Here is an 18,320-nt window from a genome sequence, read left to right on the forward strand (position 1 = left end):
CTGAATGGCTAACAAGAGGCAGGGGGAGCTCCACAATCGCTTGAGCAGTCTGCCTAGTCTGGTTTCTGTAGCCTGCTGTGACCCTGTGTTCCTCTCTATTGACCACACTCTCTCTTCTCCATAGCTATGCATTGCCCCGCCCACAGCCGCTACACCAACTGCCTACCTTCTTGTCTGGCTTCCTGCTCGGACCCAGAAGGCCAGTGTATGGGCTCCAGCACCACAGCCCCCTCCACCTGTAAGGAGGGCTGCATCTGCCTATCTGGCTTTGTGCTACATAATGACAAATGTATGCTCAGAATTCAGTGTGGCTGCAAAGACGCCCAGGGTACTCTCATCCGGGTGAGTGGGCATCTCAAGTGGTATTGGTGGGGGCTGGAGAGAGAGAGCTCAGAGGGTAAAATGTTTGTGCTCCCTGGTGTGAGGGCACGAGTTTAAATGTGTACAACCAGTGTAAGCCTTGGTGGTGTGCATCTGTAATCCCAGGGATCCTACTAGGTGGTGGTAGGATAATTCCTAGAAACGTGATGGCTAGCTAGTGTTGTGTGGGCAGGGGTGAAGTACAACAGCAAAGAGAAGAGAGACCCAGAGATGAGGTGGGGAAGGGAGGGAATGGAGGGGGAGAAAGAAAGAGACTGTCCCAATACAAGGCAGAAGATGAGAACCAACAGTAGAGATGTTTTCTGACCTTCACATCTGTGCTCCCTGTTCCTCCCTAAAGCTTCTTTTAAAGGTAGGATTGGGGACCACTTTCTCTTTTCCTATACGTTCCTCTTCCTCTTTGTGTGCCTGGTCCTGTAATGTGAAGATTGGTGATGTCCTGGAACATGCTAAACCAGTGCTCTACTGCTAAGGCACTCCCCCAGCCCATCTCTGGAGTCTAGTCAGGGGCTGTGACACTGCCATACACTCCTTGGCTCTCAATGAGGTTCTGTGCCTAAGTGCTACTCCTGAGCCACCCTCCCCCATCTCCTCTGGATTCTTGGCAGCTGTCATACCAAGGAGTGAGGTCTTTATCTTATCAGTGATTCCTAGGCAATTGGTCTACTGTTAAGCCAAAGCCTTGGCAAGTTCTTAACAATTGAGCCATGCTCCTAGCCTCTCACTGGAGGATGCTGGGCAGTTTTGTACTGCAGAGCCATGCTCCTAGCCTCTCTTAGAGAATTCTAAGCAAATGGTCTACTTCTAAGCCACAGCCTCCTCAGCCCCTCCCAGTCTCCTGGCACTCATTGCTGAGGATTCTAGGCATTGGTTCTGCATCTGAGCTGTGTGCTTCCAGGCACCAAGGGAGAGAGAGTTCTCTGCCCTGGTTCTCCAGTGAGCCCTACCCCAGCCCCTTACTGAAAGGGTCCAGCCATGGACTTTACTGTTGAGCTATGTCCACAATCCCAGAGGCATCTTTATTCTCTCTAAATGTTTCCCCACCCATGACTGGCTTACTTGTTGATGTGGAACCTGTTGATAGGGAGGGCAAGGTCAGCCCTTCAGACAGGAAGTGAGGCTCTTTCCTTCTAACTAGTCCCTCTGTCCTGACTTCCTTTCTCCCCCTTGACTTCTGCAGGCAGACAAGACCTGGATCAACAGAGGCTGCACCCAGAGCTGTACCTGCTCAGGAGGGGCCATCCTGTGCAAGGAATTCCAGTGTCCCCCAGAGACTTACTGCAAGGACATGGAGGATGGCAACAGTAACTGTACCAAAATCAGTAAGGGGGCCATGGGAAGGTGGGGAGGGTGTGCATGAGGCTGGAGAGCCCAGAGGCAGGACAAGATGGAGCTTAGTCCCCCAAGTCACAGAGGTCAGAGATAGGAAGTGCCATGGTGAGGAGGGCTTTGGAGGATCCCTGGCTCAGCTGGGTCTCTTCTCATAGTTAGTATCTCAGTGGTTAGTTCCCCATTGCGATATTCATTTGTCTTTACCTTTCTACTTTTTTTCCTTCTTTTTTATTCCAATTTATTTAAGGAGAAAATACGATTTTGCAGCATATGGGATTTTGCTGGTTGGATCTTACTAGCATTGTTTAATATGAGCCTTTTCCCTAATTTGAATTGTCTTTGGTCTGATCTTCAAGGAGGCTCAGAACGTTTTGCAGTGTGTTCTTCTATTGCATCATTCCAGGGAGACCATATTATCTGATTCTTCTTCCTGTCTTTCTGTGATAGTGAGATTGCTCTTGGTTTTGATATTATTCTGATCTATCTGGTGTAAATGTTCCTGATCAGCTTTTTTTTTTTTGAATGCTGAATGCAGTTTATTGAAGGAGGGAGGGAGGAGGTCTTAAATACAGGCTTACAGCACAATGGGAGAACCCCGGAGGGCAGAAGTTCGCTTCCGATGTTTTACAATCTTGCATCTAAGCTGTTGACCCCTAATATGCAGGATACACAGACAAGGAACTTCCCTTAAGCATTCAGGAGGGTGGAACCCCACAGGGAATTAGCATAGGGAGGATATCAAGGTCAAGGTCAGCAAGCAAGGCAACAGTTACCCAAAACGGGGGCCAGGACCCTACAGGTCCCCCCCTTTTACTAAAAAATGAGCTTCTGACTTAGGTTGCAAGGGACGTCAGCAGGTCACCTTACCCATCATGGAGACACCTGTCCAGGCCACACAGGCGTTCTGTCTTAGGTTGGTGAGCGCCCACCAGGCATTACCCATCTCTGAATACTCACTATCATACAGGCTCAATTGTGTGAGAGCTGCAGAGTTAACTAACTGTTGCCTAAGATCTCTAAGTGGCGCTGGGCTTGCAATCTGTATGTTCGACACAGAAAAGACCAACAGAACTCTTACCCCACCCATAGCCGGTAGGCTAAAGGCAGCTGAGCCATTCCCTTCCTTAACGAGCCTTACTGCAAATTGGAGTCCTTGTAAGATGGTGTCCTGAGAGCAAGTGGAACTTGAGTTTGTAAATTTATAACTTTCAAAGCCAATCAAAATGTATATAACTATTGATTTAAATTTGTCATGCCCAATAGAATGAAAGATTAACTAACTGTGGTAGCTACTTTTGCTGCCAGGGTCCCCACTGTGCTATCTGTAGTAACCAATTATGAAATGGCAATCCCAGAAACAGTAGTAGCGGTGGTTGTCACTGTTATTACAGCAACAACGGCAGCAGCGATGTCAAATTCTCTTCTGGAGCACGTGGGCATCCACTGGCATGGACACAACTCTAGGAACACAAACTGCCGAGACCCATTTTTCTTGATCCCAGCACAACTTAAGCTGGCAGTTCTGTAAAAGAACAACTAAGGACCATAAAGGAAAAACAGGCAGCTCACAAGGAGTAGAACTAATGGTTTCATAATGGCTCCATTCAGGCTCACAAATATTAAGGTATCTTCAAAGGGAGCTAAATGAATTTCAGGAGGCCAAAAAATGTTGCACACAGCCACTCCTGAAGTAGGTACTACTCCAGCTTGAATAGGATTGTGAGAATGAAAATGCTTAGCTGGCATGCTGCTGTTAATAAATGGAGGTCAGTGATCTTCAGTGTTATCCTTAATCTCCTAGGTGTTTGGGTGACACGTTCTCAAACATACTTGAAAAAGCAGTTACCATACATTACCTTCTGGAGAATCCAACCGCATGGCTGCAGTTCCTACACTTATGTTAATGCTTGCCAAAGCTGGCCATGTTGGGCTTTCAATCCCCATTAGCATTGGGAGGGGAGAGTTTTTCACGAAGGCCCAATAGGTCTCTGCCATGTTGAGCTTCAGCTGCAGCCACAGGGCGCCCTCAGCGCTCAGAAACCCAATGAGGAATCTCATTGTCCTGAGGAAAGACATAAACAGAACCCTGGGCCCACTCCAACACCAGATCGGGTCCCCTCCAAGTGTCAGTAGAAAGATCCTTCCATTGCTCCAGAGGGTGATTTGCAACAGGAGCCCTCCAGTGCTTATCTGCAGCGGATACTCCAGCAGAATCCACCGATAAAAAATTTTAAATATATAAAACAAGGGAAAGAAAAGAATGTGGAGAGGAATGATGAGCCCCTAGTTCCCCCTTTTTGCTTTAGCAAAATATGTTTGTTTGTTTGTTTTTTAATAGTTCAAATTTTTCTTTTCTTTTTTATTTTTTTCTCTTTTCTTTTTTTCTTTTATATTATTATTATTATTATTATTATTATTATTATTATTATATTTGTGTTATAATTTTACACATCAGCCATGGGTTCCCCTGTCCTCCCCCCTCCAGCCCTCACCCTCACCTTCCCCTCATCCCCTCCCTTCCATTTCCATCTCCTCCAGGGCCAAGACTCCCCTGGGGATTCATTTAAACCTGGTGGATTCAGTCCAGGCAGGTCCAGTACCCTCCTTCCAGGCAGAGCAAAGTGTCCCTGTGTAAGCCCAAGGTTCCAAACAGCCAGCTCATGCACTAAGGACAGATCCTGGTCCCACAGCCTGGATGCCTCCCAAACAGATCAAGCTATTCAATTGTCTCACTTATCCAGAGGGCCTGATCCAGCTGGGGGCTCCACAGCCTTTGGTTCATAATCCATGTGCTTCCATTCATTTGGCTATTTGTCCCTGTGCTTTTTCCAATCTTGGGCTCAACAATTCATGCTCTTACAGTCCCTCCTCTTTCTCAACTATTAGACACCTGGAGCTCCACCTCGGGCCTGGCTGAGGATCTCTGCATCCACTTCCATCAGTTATTGGATGAGAGTTCCAGCATGACTGTTAGGGTGTTTGGCCATCTGATCACCAGACTAGGTCAGATCAGGCTTTCTCTCGACCATTGCCAGCAGTCTACAGAGGATGTATCATTGTGGATTCCAGGGGACCTCTCCAGCACTCTGCCTATTCCTGTTCTCATGTGGTCTTCATTTATCATGGTCTGTTATTCCTTGTTCTCCCTTTCTGTTCTTGATCCAGCTGGGATCTCCTGCTCCCCTAAGCTTTCTTTCCCTCAAACCTTGCCCTTCATTACTCCCACTGTCATCCAGGTTGTTCATGTAGATCTCATCCATTTCTCTGTCATTGGATGATCCCTGTGTCTTTCCTAGGGTCCCGTTTTCTAGGTAGCCTCCCTGGAGTTGTGTAGCAGTCTAGTCATCTTTGTTTTACATCTAGTATCCTTCCAGGAGTGAGTACATACCATGTTTGTCCTTATGAGTCTGGTTTATTTTTTTAATTAATTAATTTTTCTATTATCAGCTTGATACAGTATACATCCTTAGTAGTGTTATGTTTCATTGAGGGTTGTTCAGTAATTGAGTAAAACCAAATGTTATTATAAACTACTGTCATCCTAGGGTCCCGCATGCCATATATATAGCCTCTATGGTTCTGTGGGTTGCAGTCTGATTGTTCTTTGCTTTATATCTAGAATTCACTTATGAGTGAGTACATATCATGTTTGTCCTTCTGGATTTGGGTTACCTCACTCAGGATGATTTTTTTCTAGTTCCACTCATTTGCCTGCAAATTTCATACTGTCATTGTTTTTCTCTACTGAGTAGTTCTCCATTATGTATATGTACCACATTTTCTTAATCCATCCAACTGAAGAGTTGATGGGCATCTAGGTTGTTTCCAGGTTCTGGCTATTACAAATAGTGCTGCTATGAACATAGTTGAGCATGTATCTTTGTGGTATGGTTGAGCATTCCTTGGGTATATGCCCGAGAGTGGTATGGCTGGGTCTTGAGGTAGTTCGATTCCCAATTTTCTGAGAAACCACCATACTGACTTCCACAGTGGTTGTACAGGTTTGCATTCCCACCAACAGTGGAGGAGTGTTCCCTTTGCTCTGCATCCTCTCCAGCATTGACTGTCATTAGTGTTTTTGATCTTAGCCATTCTGACAGGTATAGGTGGTATCTCAGAGTCATTTTGATTTGCATTTCTCTGATGATTAAGGATGTTGAGCATTTCTTTAAATGTCTTTCAGCCATTTGTGATTCTTCTTTTGAGAATTATCTATTTAGCTCTTTAGCCCATTTTGTAATTGGATTGTTTGGTATTTTGATGTCTAATTTCTTGAGTTCTTTATATACTTTAGAGATCAGTCCTCTGTCAGATGTAGGGTTGGTGAAGATCTTTTCTGTAGGCTGTCTGTTTGTCTTATTGACCATATCTTTTGCCCTGCAAAAGCTTCTCAGTTTCAAGAGGTCCCATTTATTAATTGTTGTGCTCAGTATTTGTGCTGTTGGTGTTATATTTAGGAAGTGATCTCCTGTGCCAATGTGTTCAAGACTACTTCCTACTTTTTCTTCTATTAAGTTTAGTGCAACTGGATTTATGTTGAGGTCTTTGATCCACTTGGACTTGAATTTTGTGCATGGTGACAGATATGGATCTATTTGTAATCTTCTACATATTGACATCCTTTTATGCCAGCACCATTTGTTGAAGATACTTTCTTTTTTCCATTGTATAGTTTTGGCTTCTTTGTCAAAAATCAGGCATTCATATGTGCATGGATTAATGTCAGGGTCTTCAATTTGATTCCATTGGTCCGTATGTTGGTTTTTATACCAGTACCAAGCTGTTTTTATTACTATAGCTCTATAGTAGAGCTTGTGATCAGGGATGGTGATGCCTCCAGAGGTTGCTTTATTATACAGGGTTCTTTTAGCTATCCTGGGTATTTTGTTTTTCCATATGAAGCTGAGTATTTTTCTTTCCAAGTCTGAAGAATTGTGTTGGGATTTTGATGAGGACTGCATTGAATCTGTAGATTGCTTTTGGTAAGATTGCCATTTTTACTGTGTTATTCCTACCTATCCATGAGCATGGAATATCCTTTCATTTTCTGATATCTTCTTCAATTTCTTTCTTTAGAGACTTAAAGTTCTTATCAAAAAGTTCCTTCATTTGTTTAGTTAGTGTTATCCCAAGGTATTTTGTATTATTTGTGGCTATTATAAAAGGTGATGTTTCTCTGATTTCTTTCTCAGCCCTTTTATCATTTGTGTATAGGAGGGCTATTGATTTTTTTTTAGTTGATCTTGTATCCTGCCACTTTAATGAAGGAGTTTATCAGCTGTAGGAGTTCCCTGGTAGAATTTTTGGGGTCACTTATGTATACTATCATATCATCTGCAAATAATGAAAGTTTGACTTCTTCCTTTCCAATTTGTATCCCTTTGATCTCTTTTTGTTGTCTTGTTGCTCTAGCTAGAACTTTTAGTACTATATTGAATAAATATGGGGAGAATGGACAGCCTTGTCTTGTTCCTTATTTTAATGGTATCAGTTAGAGCCTTTCTCTGTTTAATTTGATGGTGGTTGTTACCTTTCTACTTTTAATTACACCTATTAATATATGTCTGTGGGTATGTCACATGAGTATACTGCCCATGGCAGCAGGAAGAGTGGGTTGAGTCCCCTGGAGCTGAAATTCCAGGAGACTGTGAGCAGCACTATCTGGGTGAGGTACCACCCAGCTCAGCTCCTCTGCAAGAACAGCACATGCTCATAACTGCTGAGCCATCTCTCCAGCCCCCAATGATCCGTTCTTCCTTTCCTTGAGGCTTGGCACTAAGTTCACAATCACTAACTGTTTGATGAATGAATAGCGAAAGGAAAGAAGCCGTCTACTCTCTAGCATGCTAATATGGTTTCTGTAGCCTCAGCTTGCTTGGCCATTTATGTTCCTGTCCCTAACCCTGCTCTCTCTTTCCCATAGCTCTGCATTGCCCGGCCAACAGCTACTTCACGGCCTGCATGCCTTCCTGTCAGCCCTCCTGCTCTAATATGAATGGCCACTGTGAGGGCCCCAGCACTAGAGCCTCCTCCACCTGCAAGGAGGGCTGTGCCTGTCAATCTGGCTATGTGACGCATAATGACAAGTGTGTGCCCAGAAGTCAGTGTGGCTGCCAAGATGCTCAGGGTGCTCTCATTCCAGTGAGTGGACATCTGAAGTGGGGTTGGTCTGGGCTGGAGAGAGCTCAGCAGGTAAAATATTTGCCTCTCCTCTCCACCTAGTTTGAGGACCTGAGTTTGAACTGTATAACTTCATAATGTAAGCCTTGATGGCGTGTGTCTGTATCCCAGGGCTCTTTCCAGGAGGTGGGACAGAGGGAGAGGATGCTTATGAGCTAGCTGTCCTTGTGTGGGTAGTGATGAACAGCAACAGCAGCATCGGGGGTTGAGTGAGAGACTGCTGAATACCATCACGTGAGATCATCCTCTGACCTCCACGCACACATGTGTCCACACTTACACAGCCACACAAATACACTCTCAGAACCATTGTAAGTGGGACTGGGGCGGGGGGTCATTTTCTCCTTTCTTCTGCTTCTCTCCATCTGGGATGCGCCTAACTTCACAGCTGGTCCTGTGGTTTGAAAGTTGGTCTTTTCTGGAACATGCAAGGCAGGTGCTCTACTGCCGAGCCATGCTCTGAGCCCCTCCCTAGAGGATCCCAGGCAGAGGCTCTAAGACAGCCATGCTCCCAGTCCCACAGTGACGGCTCAGTTGCTCTACTACTGAGCCGTGCCCCCAGCTACTCCTACAGGATAGGATGCTAGGTAAAAGGTTCTTCATTTGAGCTACAGTCCCAGACTCCCGTTGAAGGAGTCTAGGCCTCAGCTCTACCAGTGAGCAACAGACCAGCCCCTTGCTGAACTGAGATATGCTCACCGCCACGGTGTGTCTTCCCCCATGAATTCTTTGCATCCGTTTTTGTTGTGGTCAGCTGGGGTAGAACGTGCTGAGGGCACCCACCAGGCTCTTCTCAGGAGGCAAGGACCACCCAGAGCCAGCACCTTGCTGCCACTTGCCTTCTCTTCCCATGCCCTCTGCAGGAAGGCAAGACCTGGATCACCAGAGGCTGTGCTCAGAGCTGTGACTGTGTGGGAGGGACCATCCAGTGCAAGGCTTTCCAGTGTCCCTCGGGGACCTACTGCAAGGACAGTGAGGACAGCGACAGTCGCTGCACCAAAATCAGTAAGGGGGCCACAGGGAAGATGGGGAGAAAGTGCTCACAGCTGGAGGGACCAGGGGCAGGACAAGAGGGACCTTAGTCTCTTGGGCATAAGAAGTCGGGGATAAGGAGATGTCATGGTGGAGATGCAGTCTGAGGACCCGTGATGAGCTGGTCAGTACTAGTCTATCAGTGATCAGTCTCCCACATTCAACTTAAAGATACACCATCTTTAAATTAAATTAAATGTACTTCTTTTATGTTTATTTACATATGTCCATGTGTGTATATCCCATGTGCATGCAGATGGGTGCTGCCAGGGGTCAGAAGAGGCCGTTAGGTCTCCTGGAGCTGGAGTTTACAGGTGGTTGTGGGTTCTGGGAATGAAACCTGGGTCCTCTGCAAGACCAGCCAGTGCTCTTAACCACTGAGCTGTCTCTCCAGCCCCATATCCACCTTCTTAACTTTTCTTTCTGTCCCTGACACACACACAGTTCACAGTCAGTAAATATTTGTTGAATCAATAGCAAAAGGAAAAACAAACAGACAGACAGACAAACTGTTGGTCTTTCAGCCCAGCATGGTTCCTGTGACCTCTGCCTCCTTGGGCCCTTCTGGACCTCTCTACTGATGGTGCTCTCCCTCTCTCCCACAGCTCTGCAGTGTCCGGCACACAGCCGCTACACCAACTGCCTTCCCTCCTGTCCACCCACGTGCTGGGACCCAGAGGGCCTCTGTGGGGGCACCAGCCCTAAAGCCCCCTCCACCTGCAAGGAGGGCTGCGTCTGCCGATCTGGCTTCGTGCTGAATAACGACAAGTGTATGCTCAGAATTCTGTGTAGCTGCAGAGACCCCCAGGGTACTCTCATCCCGGTGAGTGTGTGTGGAAAATGGGCGTGGTGGGGCTAGACGGAGGGATAACTGGGTACACTATTTGCTCAGAAAGTATGGAGACCTGTGGTTTAATCCCCACAACCCAGGTACACTTGGCATGTAGCCTGTGTCTCTAATCTCAGGACTCCTGTCAGGAAACAGGAGGTGTAGACAGAAGAATCCCTGAAACTTGCAGCTAGTCTTGTATGGGTTAGAAGTGTACACCACCACCAAAGAGGAAGACAGACAGACAGACAGACTTTGTCTCAATACATGGTGGAATGTGAGGACCAACACCTGAGATTGTATTCTGCCCTCAAAATATAAGTGCACTCCCATACACACACGAATCACATGTAAACACAGAATTTTTTACAGAGTGGGATTGGGGTCTTCTCCTTTCTGCTCCCCCACCCCCGCCTGAAATGATCCTACCTGTTTGGCTGGCCTTGTAGTGAGAAGACTGATCAGGTCCTGGTGCAGACTAGGAAATAGTCTACCACCGAGCCACACCCCAAGGCCTTCACTGGGAATTCTAGACATGTTTCTCCATTCTCTCATTACTCCATTGGTAAATTCTAAGTAGACACTATACTGCTAGGCTATGGGCACAGCCCCAGCTGCAATTAAATATATATTTAATCTATAGTGTTGAATCAGTGGATGAAGAGCCTTCATATCGGAAAGGCAGTTAAGAATCTTTGGACAGGAAGTGAGTCTGTCTCTTTAGAACTGGTCTGTGATCCTCAGGTGTCTTCTCTTCCCATGGCATCTGCAGGCAGACAAGACCTGGCTCTCCAGAGGCTGTACCCAGAGCTGTACCTGTGCAGCAGGGACAATCCACTGCAGGGATATACAGTGCCCCTCAGGGACTTACTGCAAGAACATGGCTGATGGCAGCAGTAACTGCACCAAGATCAGTAAGAGAGCCACAAGAGAGCAGGGAGGGTATGCTCGTGGATGGGGAGTCTGGGGAAGGGCAAGAAGGACCTTAGTCCTTGGGCCTTAGAGGTAGGGGATAGGAGCTACCACAGTCCGGAGGGATTCGGGACACCAGTGGCTGGCCTGAGTCTCTTCTCGGTGTTGGTGGTTCTGTGGTTAGCCTCCTACACTGACGTGGGAGACCCATCTTTCTTATTCCCATATGGCTTGGCAACAGCTTAAAGACGTTTGTTGAATGAGTAACAAAAGGGGGAAGGAGCCCAACTAACCTGTAATTCAGGCTACCACAGTTTCCCTGACCATGGACCTCCCTGCCACAGGGCCTCTCCACTAATCCCGCTCTCCTCCACACTACAGCTCTGCAGTGCCCGGCCCACAGCCAGTTCACAGACTGCCTTCCCTCCTGTCCACCTTCTTGCTCCAACCCGGATGGCCACTGTGAGGATATCAGCACCAAAGTCCCCTCCAGCTGCAAGGAGGGCTGTCTCTGCGACCACGGCTTTGTACTCAATGAGGACAAGTGTGTGCCCAGAATTCAGTGTGGCTGCAAAGATGCCAGGGGTGACTTCATTCCAGTGAGTGCCTGTGGAGAGTGGGACTGAGGGCTGTTTTCTCTCAGCCTGGGATACTCAAAGACTGGCCCTGGAAGGAGGAGACCGCTCAGGGCCTGACACACAGTAGACCAGTGCTCTAAGAGACCCATGCAGTAGCTCCCATTAGAGGAGTCCATGCAGGCCCTCTACCACCTAATCAACCTCAGCCCTAGACTCACGTCTTTAGCAAATATTTGGGTTAGTGAAAAGGATCAGAGTGGGTGTCTAAGGAAGTGGAAGTCTGCCCCCTCACCAGCTCTGCAGTGTCCAGCCCACAGCAACACACCTCCTGCCTTCCCTGATGTGGAAACTGGATGGGGGAGCACACGGAACCCTTCAGGCGCGAGGCTAAGCCTCTAGAGCACCCTCTCAGTCTCTGCTTCTTTCCCACTCCCTGGCTTCTGCAGCCAGGCAAGACTTGGACCTCCAGAGGCTGCAGCCAGAGCTGTGCCTGCATGGAAGGTGGTGTCCAGTGTCAGGCTTTCCAGTGTCCCTCAGGGACCTACTGCAAGGACAACAGTGATGACAGCAGTACTTGCACCAAAATCAGTAAGGAGACCATCCCTGGGGCCAGAAAAATCAGAGACGGGACAAGTGGGAGCCTGGTGCTCTGCCCGAAGAGGTGGGGATTTGGGGGACCTACTGCTGGGCTGGCTCCCTTCTCAGTGCTAGTCTCCCAGTGGTTGGTGGTTGGTCCGCCACACTGGCTGAGAAATCGAGTCTGCTTATTTCTTTCCGCCGTTCTCCGCACACCAGCATGCTCCATAAATGTTTGCGAAATGAGTGACAAAATGGGGCAGGGAGGCTCTGTGGCCAGTTCTGTCCAGCTGGATCTTTTTTACAGCGCATGCTTCATTGGACCCCTCTGTTCCTCTCCACTAACCTCTCCCCCTCCGCCCCATAGCTCTGCAGTGTCCGGCCCACACCCACTACACCACCTGCCTTCCCTCCTGTCAGCCTACCTGCTCGGACCCAGAGGGCCTCTGCAAAGGCACCAGCCCTAAAGTCCCCTCCACCTGTAAGGAGGGCTGCGTCTGCCAACCTGACTACGTGCTGTCTGATGACAAGTGTGTGCTCAGAACTCACTGTGACTGCAGAGACGCCCGGGGTGTGCTCATCCCGGTGAGTGGGCGCCTGCCATCTAATGGTGAAGGCTCCAGAGATGAAGGCTCAGTGGGGACATTTGTGATGCAAGTTGAGTTTGAACTCGCCCCGACCCCTGTAAACTGGGTCTGTAATGCCGGGGCTCTCACTAGGAGTCCTGAATCCCCAGAAACTTGTGAGCTAGCTATTCTTCTGACAGTGGTGAACATCTGAACAGCATCAGTGAGGACAGGGGAGAGGGAGAAGAGATGGGGGGCAGGAGAGAGACAGAGACAGTGATGCAGATTCACCCTGTCTCAATACACAGTGGAAGATGAGAATCAACATCCAAAATTGTCCTCTGATGTGGACGCTTAAGTGATTCTGCACTCACATACAAAGAAATATGAATACACACACACACACACACACACACAGTAGGAGAATGGTTTGAAAATCAGCCTAGGATTGGGAGGGTCACATTCTCATTGCTTCTTAAAATCTTGCCTAGAATACTCTGTCTATAAAATCTTGCCTAGAATACTCGGTCTATATGCCTGGAGTGTGACGATTGATGATGTCCTGGCACAGGCTAGGCACATGCTCTACCACTGAGCCACACCTCCAGTCCTCACTGAAGGGAGCTAGGCAAGTGCTCTACCACTGAGCCACACCTCCAGCCCTCATGGAAGTATACCTAGGTCACATGAGCCCCTAGATCCCTGGGGGTTCTGATCAGATGCTCTACAACTGAACTATATTCCCAGGTCCCCATTATAGATTCTGGGCCAGAGTGCTAGCACTGAGCCACTCCCACACCCTCAGTGGGGAGTTCTAGGCAGGTCCTATTGAAGAGCTACACACACAGCAGAAGCATTTTCCCCCAACATTTCTGACATCAGGTAAGTAGTCTCAATAGCTATGACTAGCTAGATACCTCTATTCAAACCCAAGTCCCTGAAACAGGAAGTGGCACTGTCTCTCTCTAACCTAGCCCTCTGTCCTCACATTCTATCTCTTCCTGTGGCTTCTGCAGGCAGGCAAGACGTGGACCTCCAGAGGCTGCACCCAGAGCTGTACCTGCGTGCAGGGGACTGTTCAGTGCCAGAATTTCCAGTGTCCCTCAGAGACTTACTGCAAGGACACTGAGGACGGCAGCGGCCACTGTGTTAAAATAAGTAAGGGAGCCGTGGGGAAGGTGGCGAGGGGGTGTGTGCGCATGACTGGACGAGTCTGAGGCAAGAAGGAGCTTGTGCCTCTGCCCTAAGAGGTCAAGATACTAGGAATTACGGTAGAGAGGGTTCTGGTAACCCATGGCTCTGCTGAGACCCTTCTCGGTGGTGACCTCTCATAGTCTCTGACACTGACTTGGGAGATCTATTCTAACTTTCTTTTCTCAGAACATGGCACATAGGCCATGCCCAGTAAATTTTTGCTGAATAAATAACAACAACAAAAACCAAGGTCTCTTGATCATTATGCCCAGCCTGGTTTCTGCTTCCTCAGACACCCTCTGGGCCTCTCTACTAACCCCACTCTATTTTTATCCCATAGCTCTGCAGTGCCCAACCCACAGCCTATTCACTGACTGCCTGCCCCCTTGTCTACCTACCTGCTTGGACCCGGATGGCCTCTGTAAGGGAACCAGTCCCAAAGTCCCCTCCACTTGCAAGGAAGGCTGCATCTGTCAATCTGGCTTTGTGCTGCAGAATGACAAGTGTGTGCTCAGAACTCTGTGTGGCTGCAAAGATACCCAGGGTGCACTTATCCCAGTGAGTGGGCATGGATGGTAGGATTGGTGGGGTCTGTGGAGATAGCACCATTATAAAGTATTCATCCTGCAAGTGTTTGGACCTAGGTTTGAATCCCCACAACCCACATGAGATGGACACAGTAGCCGATGTCTATGAGCTCAGGGCTTCTAGTGGGAGATGGGAAGGGAGACAGCAGAGTCCTCAGAAATGTGAGAGCTAGCTTAGTCTTGTGTGTGCAGCAGGGACCAAAACAAAGAGGACAGGTAAAAAGACAGGCAGACACAGAGAGACTGAATTTTCTATACAAGCTACAGCATGAGTCCAACATTTGAAATTATCCTCTGATCTTCATGTCTAAGTGTGCACACACACACACACACACACACACACACACAGAGAGAGAAGGGAGGAGAGGGGGGAGAGAGAGAGAGAGAGAGAGAGAGAGAAAGAGGGATGTGATAACTCATGCCTTTAATCCCAGTACTTGGAGAGCAGAGTCAGATGTATCTCTAAAATTTCAAGACCAACCTGAGCTACATAACAAGTTCTAGACCAGCCAGGACTACGTAGTGGGAACCTGTCTCAAAAACAGACAGACAGACAAACACACAAATGAGTGACAATGAAACCCATATAGGATTGGGAGCCATGAGCTCATTTCTTCTGCTTCTCTGCACCTGGGATGCTCTGGTCTGTATGGCTGGTGCTGGAATGTGAAGGTTGTTCAGGTGCAGGCACAGGATAGGCAGGTGATCTACCACTGAGCCACACCCCAGCATCTCATTGGGGGATTCTAGGCAGGTGCTCTATCACTGAGTCACACCCTCAGCCCCTCACTGGGGGATTCTAGGCAGGTGCTCTACCACTGAGCCACACCCCAGCCCCTCACTGAGGGATTCTAGGCAGGGGCTCTACCACTGAGCCACACCCCGGCCCCTCACTGGGGGATTCTAGGTAGGTGTTCTATCACTGAGTCACACCCCAGCTCCTCACTGGGGGATTCTAGGCAGGTGCTCTACCACTAAGTCATACCCCAGCCCCTCACTGGGGGATTCTAGGAGCTCTACCACTGAGACACACCCCAGCCCCTCACTGGGGGATTCTAGGAGCTCTACCACTGAGACACACCCCAGCCCCTCGCTGGGGGATTCTAGGCAGGGGCTCTACCACTGAGCCACACCCCAGCTCCTCACTGGGGGATTCTAGGCAGGTATTCTACCACTGAGCCACACCCCAACCCCTCACTGGGGGATTCTAGGCAGGGGCTCTACCACTGAGCCACACCCCAGCCCCTCACTGGGGGATTCTAGGCAGGGGCTCTACCACTGAGCCACACCCCAGCCCCTCACTGGGGGATTCTAGGCAGGTGCTCTACCACTGAGCCACACCCCAGCCCCTCACTGGGGGATTCTACACAGGGGCTCTACCACTGAGCCACACCCCAGCCCCTCACTGAGGGATTCTAGGCAGGGGCTCTACCACTGAACCACACCCCAGCCCCTCACTGGGGGATTCTAGGCAGGGGCTCTACCACTGAGCCACACCCCAGCCCCTCACTGGGGGATTCTAGGCAGGTATTCTACCACTGAGCCACACCCCAACCCCTCACTGGGGGATTCTAGGCAGGGGCTTTACCACTGAACCACACCCCAGCCCCTCACTGGGGGATTCTAGGCAGGTGCTCTACCACTGAGCCACACCCCAGCCCCTCACTGGGGGATTCTAGGCAGGGGCTTTACCACTGAGCCACGCCCCAGCCCCTCACTGGGGGATTCTAGGCAGGTGCTCTACCATTGAGCCACACTCCAGTCCCTCACTGGGGGATTCTAGGCAGGGGCTCTATCACTGAGCCACACCCCAGCCCCTCACTGAGGGATTCTAGGCATGGGCTTTACCACTGAACCACTCCCCAGCCCTTCACTGGAGGATTCCAGGCAAGTATTCTACTTCAAAGCCACACAACTGCCCATCACTGAGGATTCTAGTCAGGTGCTCTGCAACTGAGCCATGCTCTCCAGGCTCCTACTGTAGGATTCAGGGCCAGCATTCTACCCCTGACCCACTCCCCCAGTACCCTGACCTAGGAATCCAGGCAGAAATTCTGCTGATAGCCCATGCCCCCCGCCTCCTCACTGGGAGAGTCTCGGCAGGTTCTGTTCTGGTGAGTGATGGCATACAGCAACAGAAGGAAATACGTTTTCAAATATGTTCTACCTGTTGTTGGTTGACTCAGTAGATGTGCAGTAGCAATGGGGAGGGCAAACCTAAGTCCCTTCAGACAGGTGAGGCCCTCTCTAGCCAACCTCTCCTTCCTCACTTCCTGTCTCTTTCCATGCCTTCTGCAGGAAGGCAAGACCTGGGTCTCCAAAGGCTGTGCCCAGAGCTGTACCTGTACAGGAGGGACCATCCACTGCCTGGATTTCCAGTGTCCCCCAGGGACCTACTGCAAGAGTGACAATGATGGCAGTCACTGTGCTGAGATCCGTAAGGGGCCTGGGGGAAGATGGAGGACTGTGCTGGCGGCTAGTAGCGGGACTAGAGGCAGGGCGAGAAGAAGCTCGGGTCCTTGGGTTGTAGAGGTTTGGGGAAAGAAGGTACCACAGTAGAGAGATGTTTGTGGAGCCAAGCTTGGGCCGAGTCCCTTCTCAATCCCAGTCTCAATGTTTAGTTTCCTCCGTTGATTTGGGGGATCCATTTTTCTTACTTTCTCTCTCGTGGATTGACAAACAGGGCATGCTCAGTGCATGCTTGTTGAATGGATAGTAAGTGCGGTGAGGTGGAGAAGGATCTCCTGGTCATTCTGTCAAGTCTGATCTCTGCACAGAAGCCTCTGCTTCCTTGGGCCTCCTCTGGTCCTCTCCATTAACTCTGCTTTCCCTCCACTCCACAGCTCTACAGTGTCCGGCCAATAGCAGCTTCATCGACTGCCTTCCCTCCTGCCCACCCTCTTGCTTGGACCCAGAGGGCCACTGTGGAGGCACCAGCCTTAAAGTCCTCTCCACTTGCAAGGAAGGCTGCCTCTGCCACTCTGGCTTTGTGCTAGATAAAGACAAGTGTGTCCCCAGAATAAACTGTGGCTGCAAAGGTGCCCAGGGTGCTCTCATCCCGGTGAGTGGCAATGGATAATGGGAATGTCGTCGTCCTCGTCTTCTTCTTCTTCTTCTTCTTCTTCTTCTTCTTCTTCTTCTTCTTCTTCTTCTTCTTCTTCTTCCTCCTCCTCCTCCTCCTCCTCCTCCTCCTCCTCCTCCTCCTCCTCTTCCTCCTCTTTCTCCTCCTCCTCCTCTTCTTCTTTGTTGGCTTCTTCATCTTCTTCCTCTTCCTCTTCTTCTTCCTCCTCCTCCTCCTCTTCTTCCTCCTCCTTCCCCTTCTTCCTCCTCCTCCTCTTCCTCCTCCTCTTTTCTTCTTCTTTCTTTTGTCTGCCCCTCTCTGTCTGGGACGCTCATGTCTATATGGCTGGCCTGGGAGTGTGAAGAAACATCTGTCCTGGCATAGGCTAGGCAAATGCTCTTCCCCTGAGAACCGTTCCCAGCCCCTTGTTGTGGGGTTCTAGGCAGTTGTTCTATCACTGAGTCATGCCCCAGCCCTTCACTGGACAATTCTAGACAGATGCACTCTGTTAAAGAGTCAGCAGCTCCTCACTGTCAGATTTTAGTCAAGTCTCTGCTGCCGAGCTAAACCCACCACAGGTGCGCTATTTCTTCAACTCGTTTCCACGTGCCAGTGGCTGACTCAATAGATAGGGACCTGTAGAACGGTAGGGGAATGAAAAGTCCTGCAGATGGGTGTAAGGCTGTCTTCCTTTAACTAGCCCTCTGTCCCCACTCCATTTCTCTTCCTGTGGCTTCTGCAGGCAGGCAAGACCTGGACTCCTAGAGGCTGCACCCAGAGCTGTACCTGCATGGGAGGGGCTGTTCAGTGCCGACATTTCCAGTGTCCTTCGGGCACTTACTGCAAGGACAGTAATGACGGCACCAGTGACTGTGTTAAAATAAGTAAGAGCCGTGGGGAAGGTGGAGAGGGTGTGTGCATGACTGGACGAGTCTGAGGCAAGAAGGAGCTTAGTCCTCACTTATGAGGTCATTGATAGGAGGGTCCAAGTAGGAATTCTGGGATTCAATAGGAGGGAGGGATTCTGGGGACACAGATTGTGGCTGAGTCCCTTCTCAGGGTTAGTCTCCCACACTGAGTTAGAAGAAACCA

At 49.4% G+C, this 18,320-nt stretch overlaps 1 protein-coding gene across 1 annotated transcript in view; it reads left to right on the plus strand.

The window, feature by feature from the left end:
- Zan (zonadhesin) overlaps positions 1-18,320 on the plus strand; it is a 113,261-nt gene that overhangs the window by 66,063 nt on the left and 28,878 nt on the right. The window contains 14 exon segments of the mRNA XM_036172373.1: positions 125-342; positions 1,562-1,703; positions 7,637-7,854; positions 8,757-8,898; positions 9,531-9,748; positions 10,527-10,668; positions 11,048-11,265; positions 11,691-11,832; positions 12,188-12,405; positions 13,403-13,544; positions 13,921-14,138; positions 16,466-16,604; positions 17,011-17,228; positions 17,971-18,112. Of these exon segments, the coding sequence (XP_036028266.1) occupies positions 125-342; positions 1,562-1,703; positions 7,637-7,854; positions 8,757-8,898; positions 9,531-9,748; positions 10,527-10,668; positions 11,048-11,265; positions 11,691-11,832; positions 12,188-12,405; positions 13,403-13,544; positions 13,921-14,138; positions 16,466-16,604; positions 17,011-17,228; positions 17,971-18,112 (2,517 nt within the window).

The sequence above is a fragment of the Onychomys torridus genome, chromosome 22 (genome assembly GCF_903995425.1).
Source record: "Onychomys torridus chromosome 22, mOncTor1.1, whole genome shotgun sequence".
Lineage (NCBI taxonomy): Eukaryota > Metazoa > Chordata > Mammalia > Rodentia > Cricetidae > Onychomys > Onychomys torridus.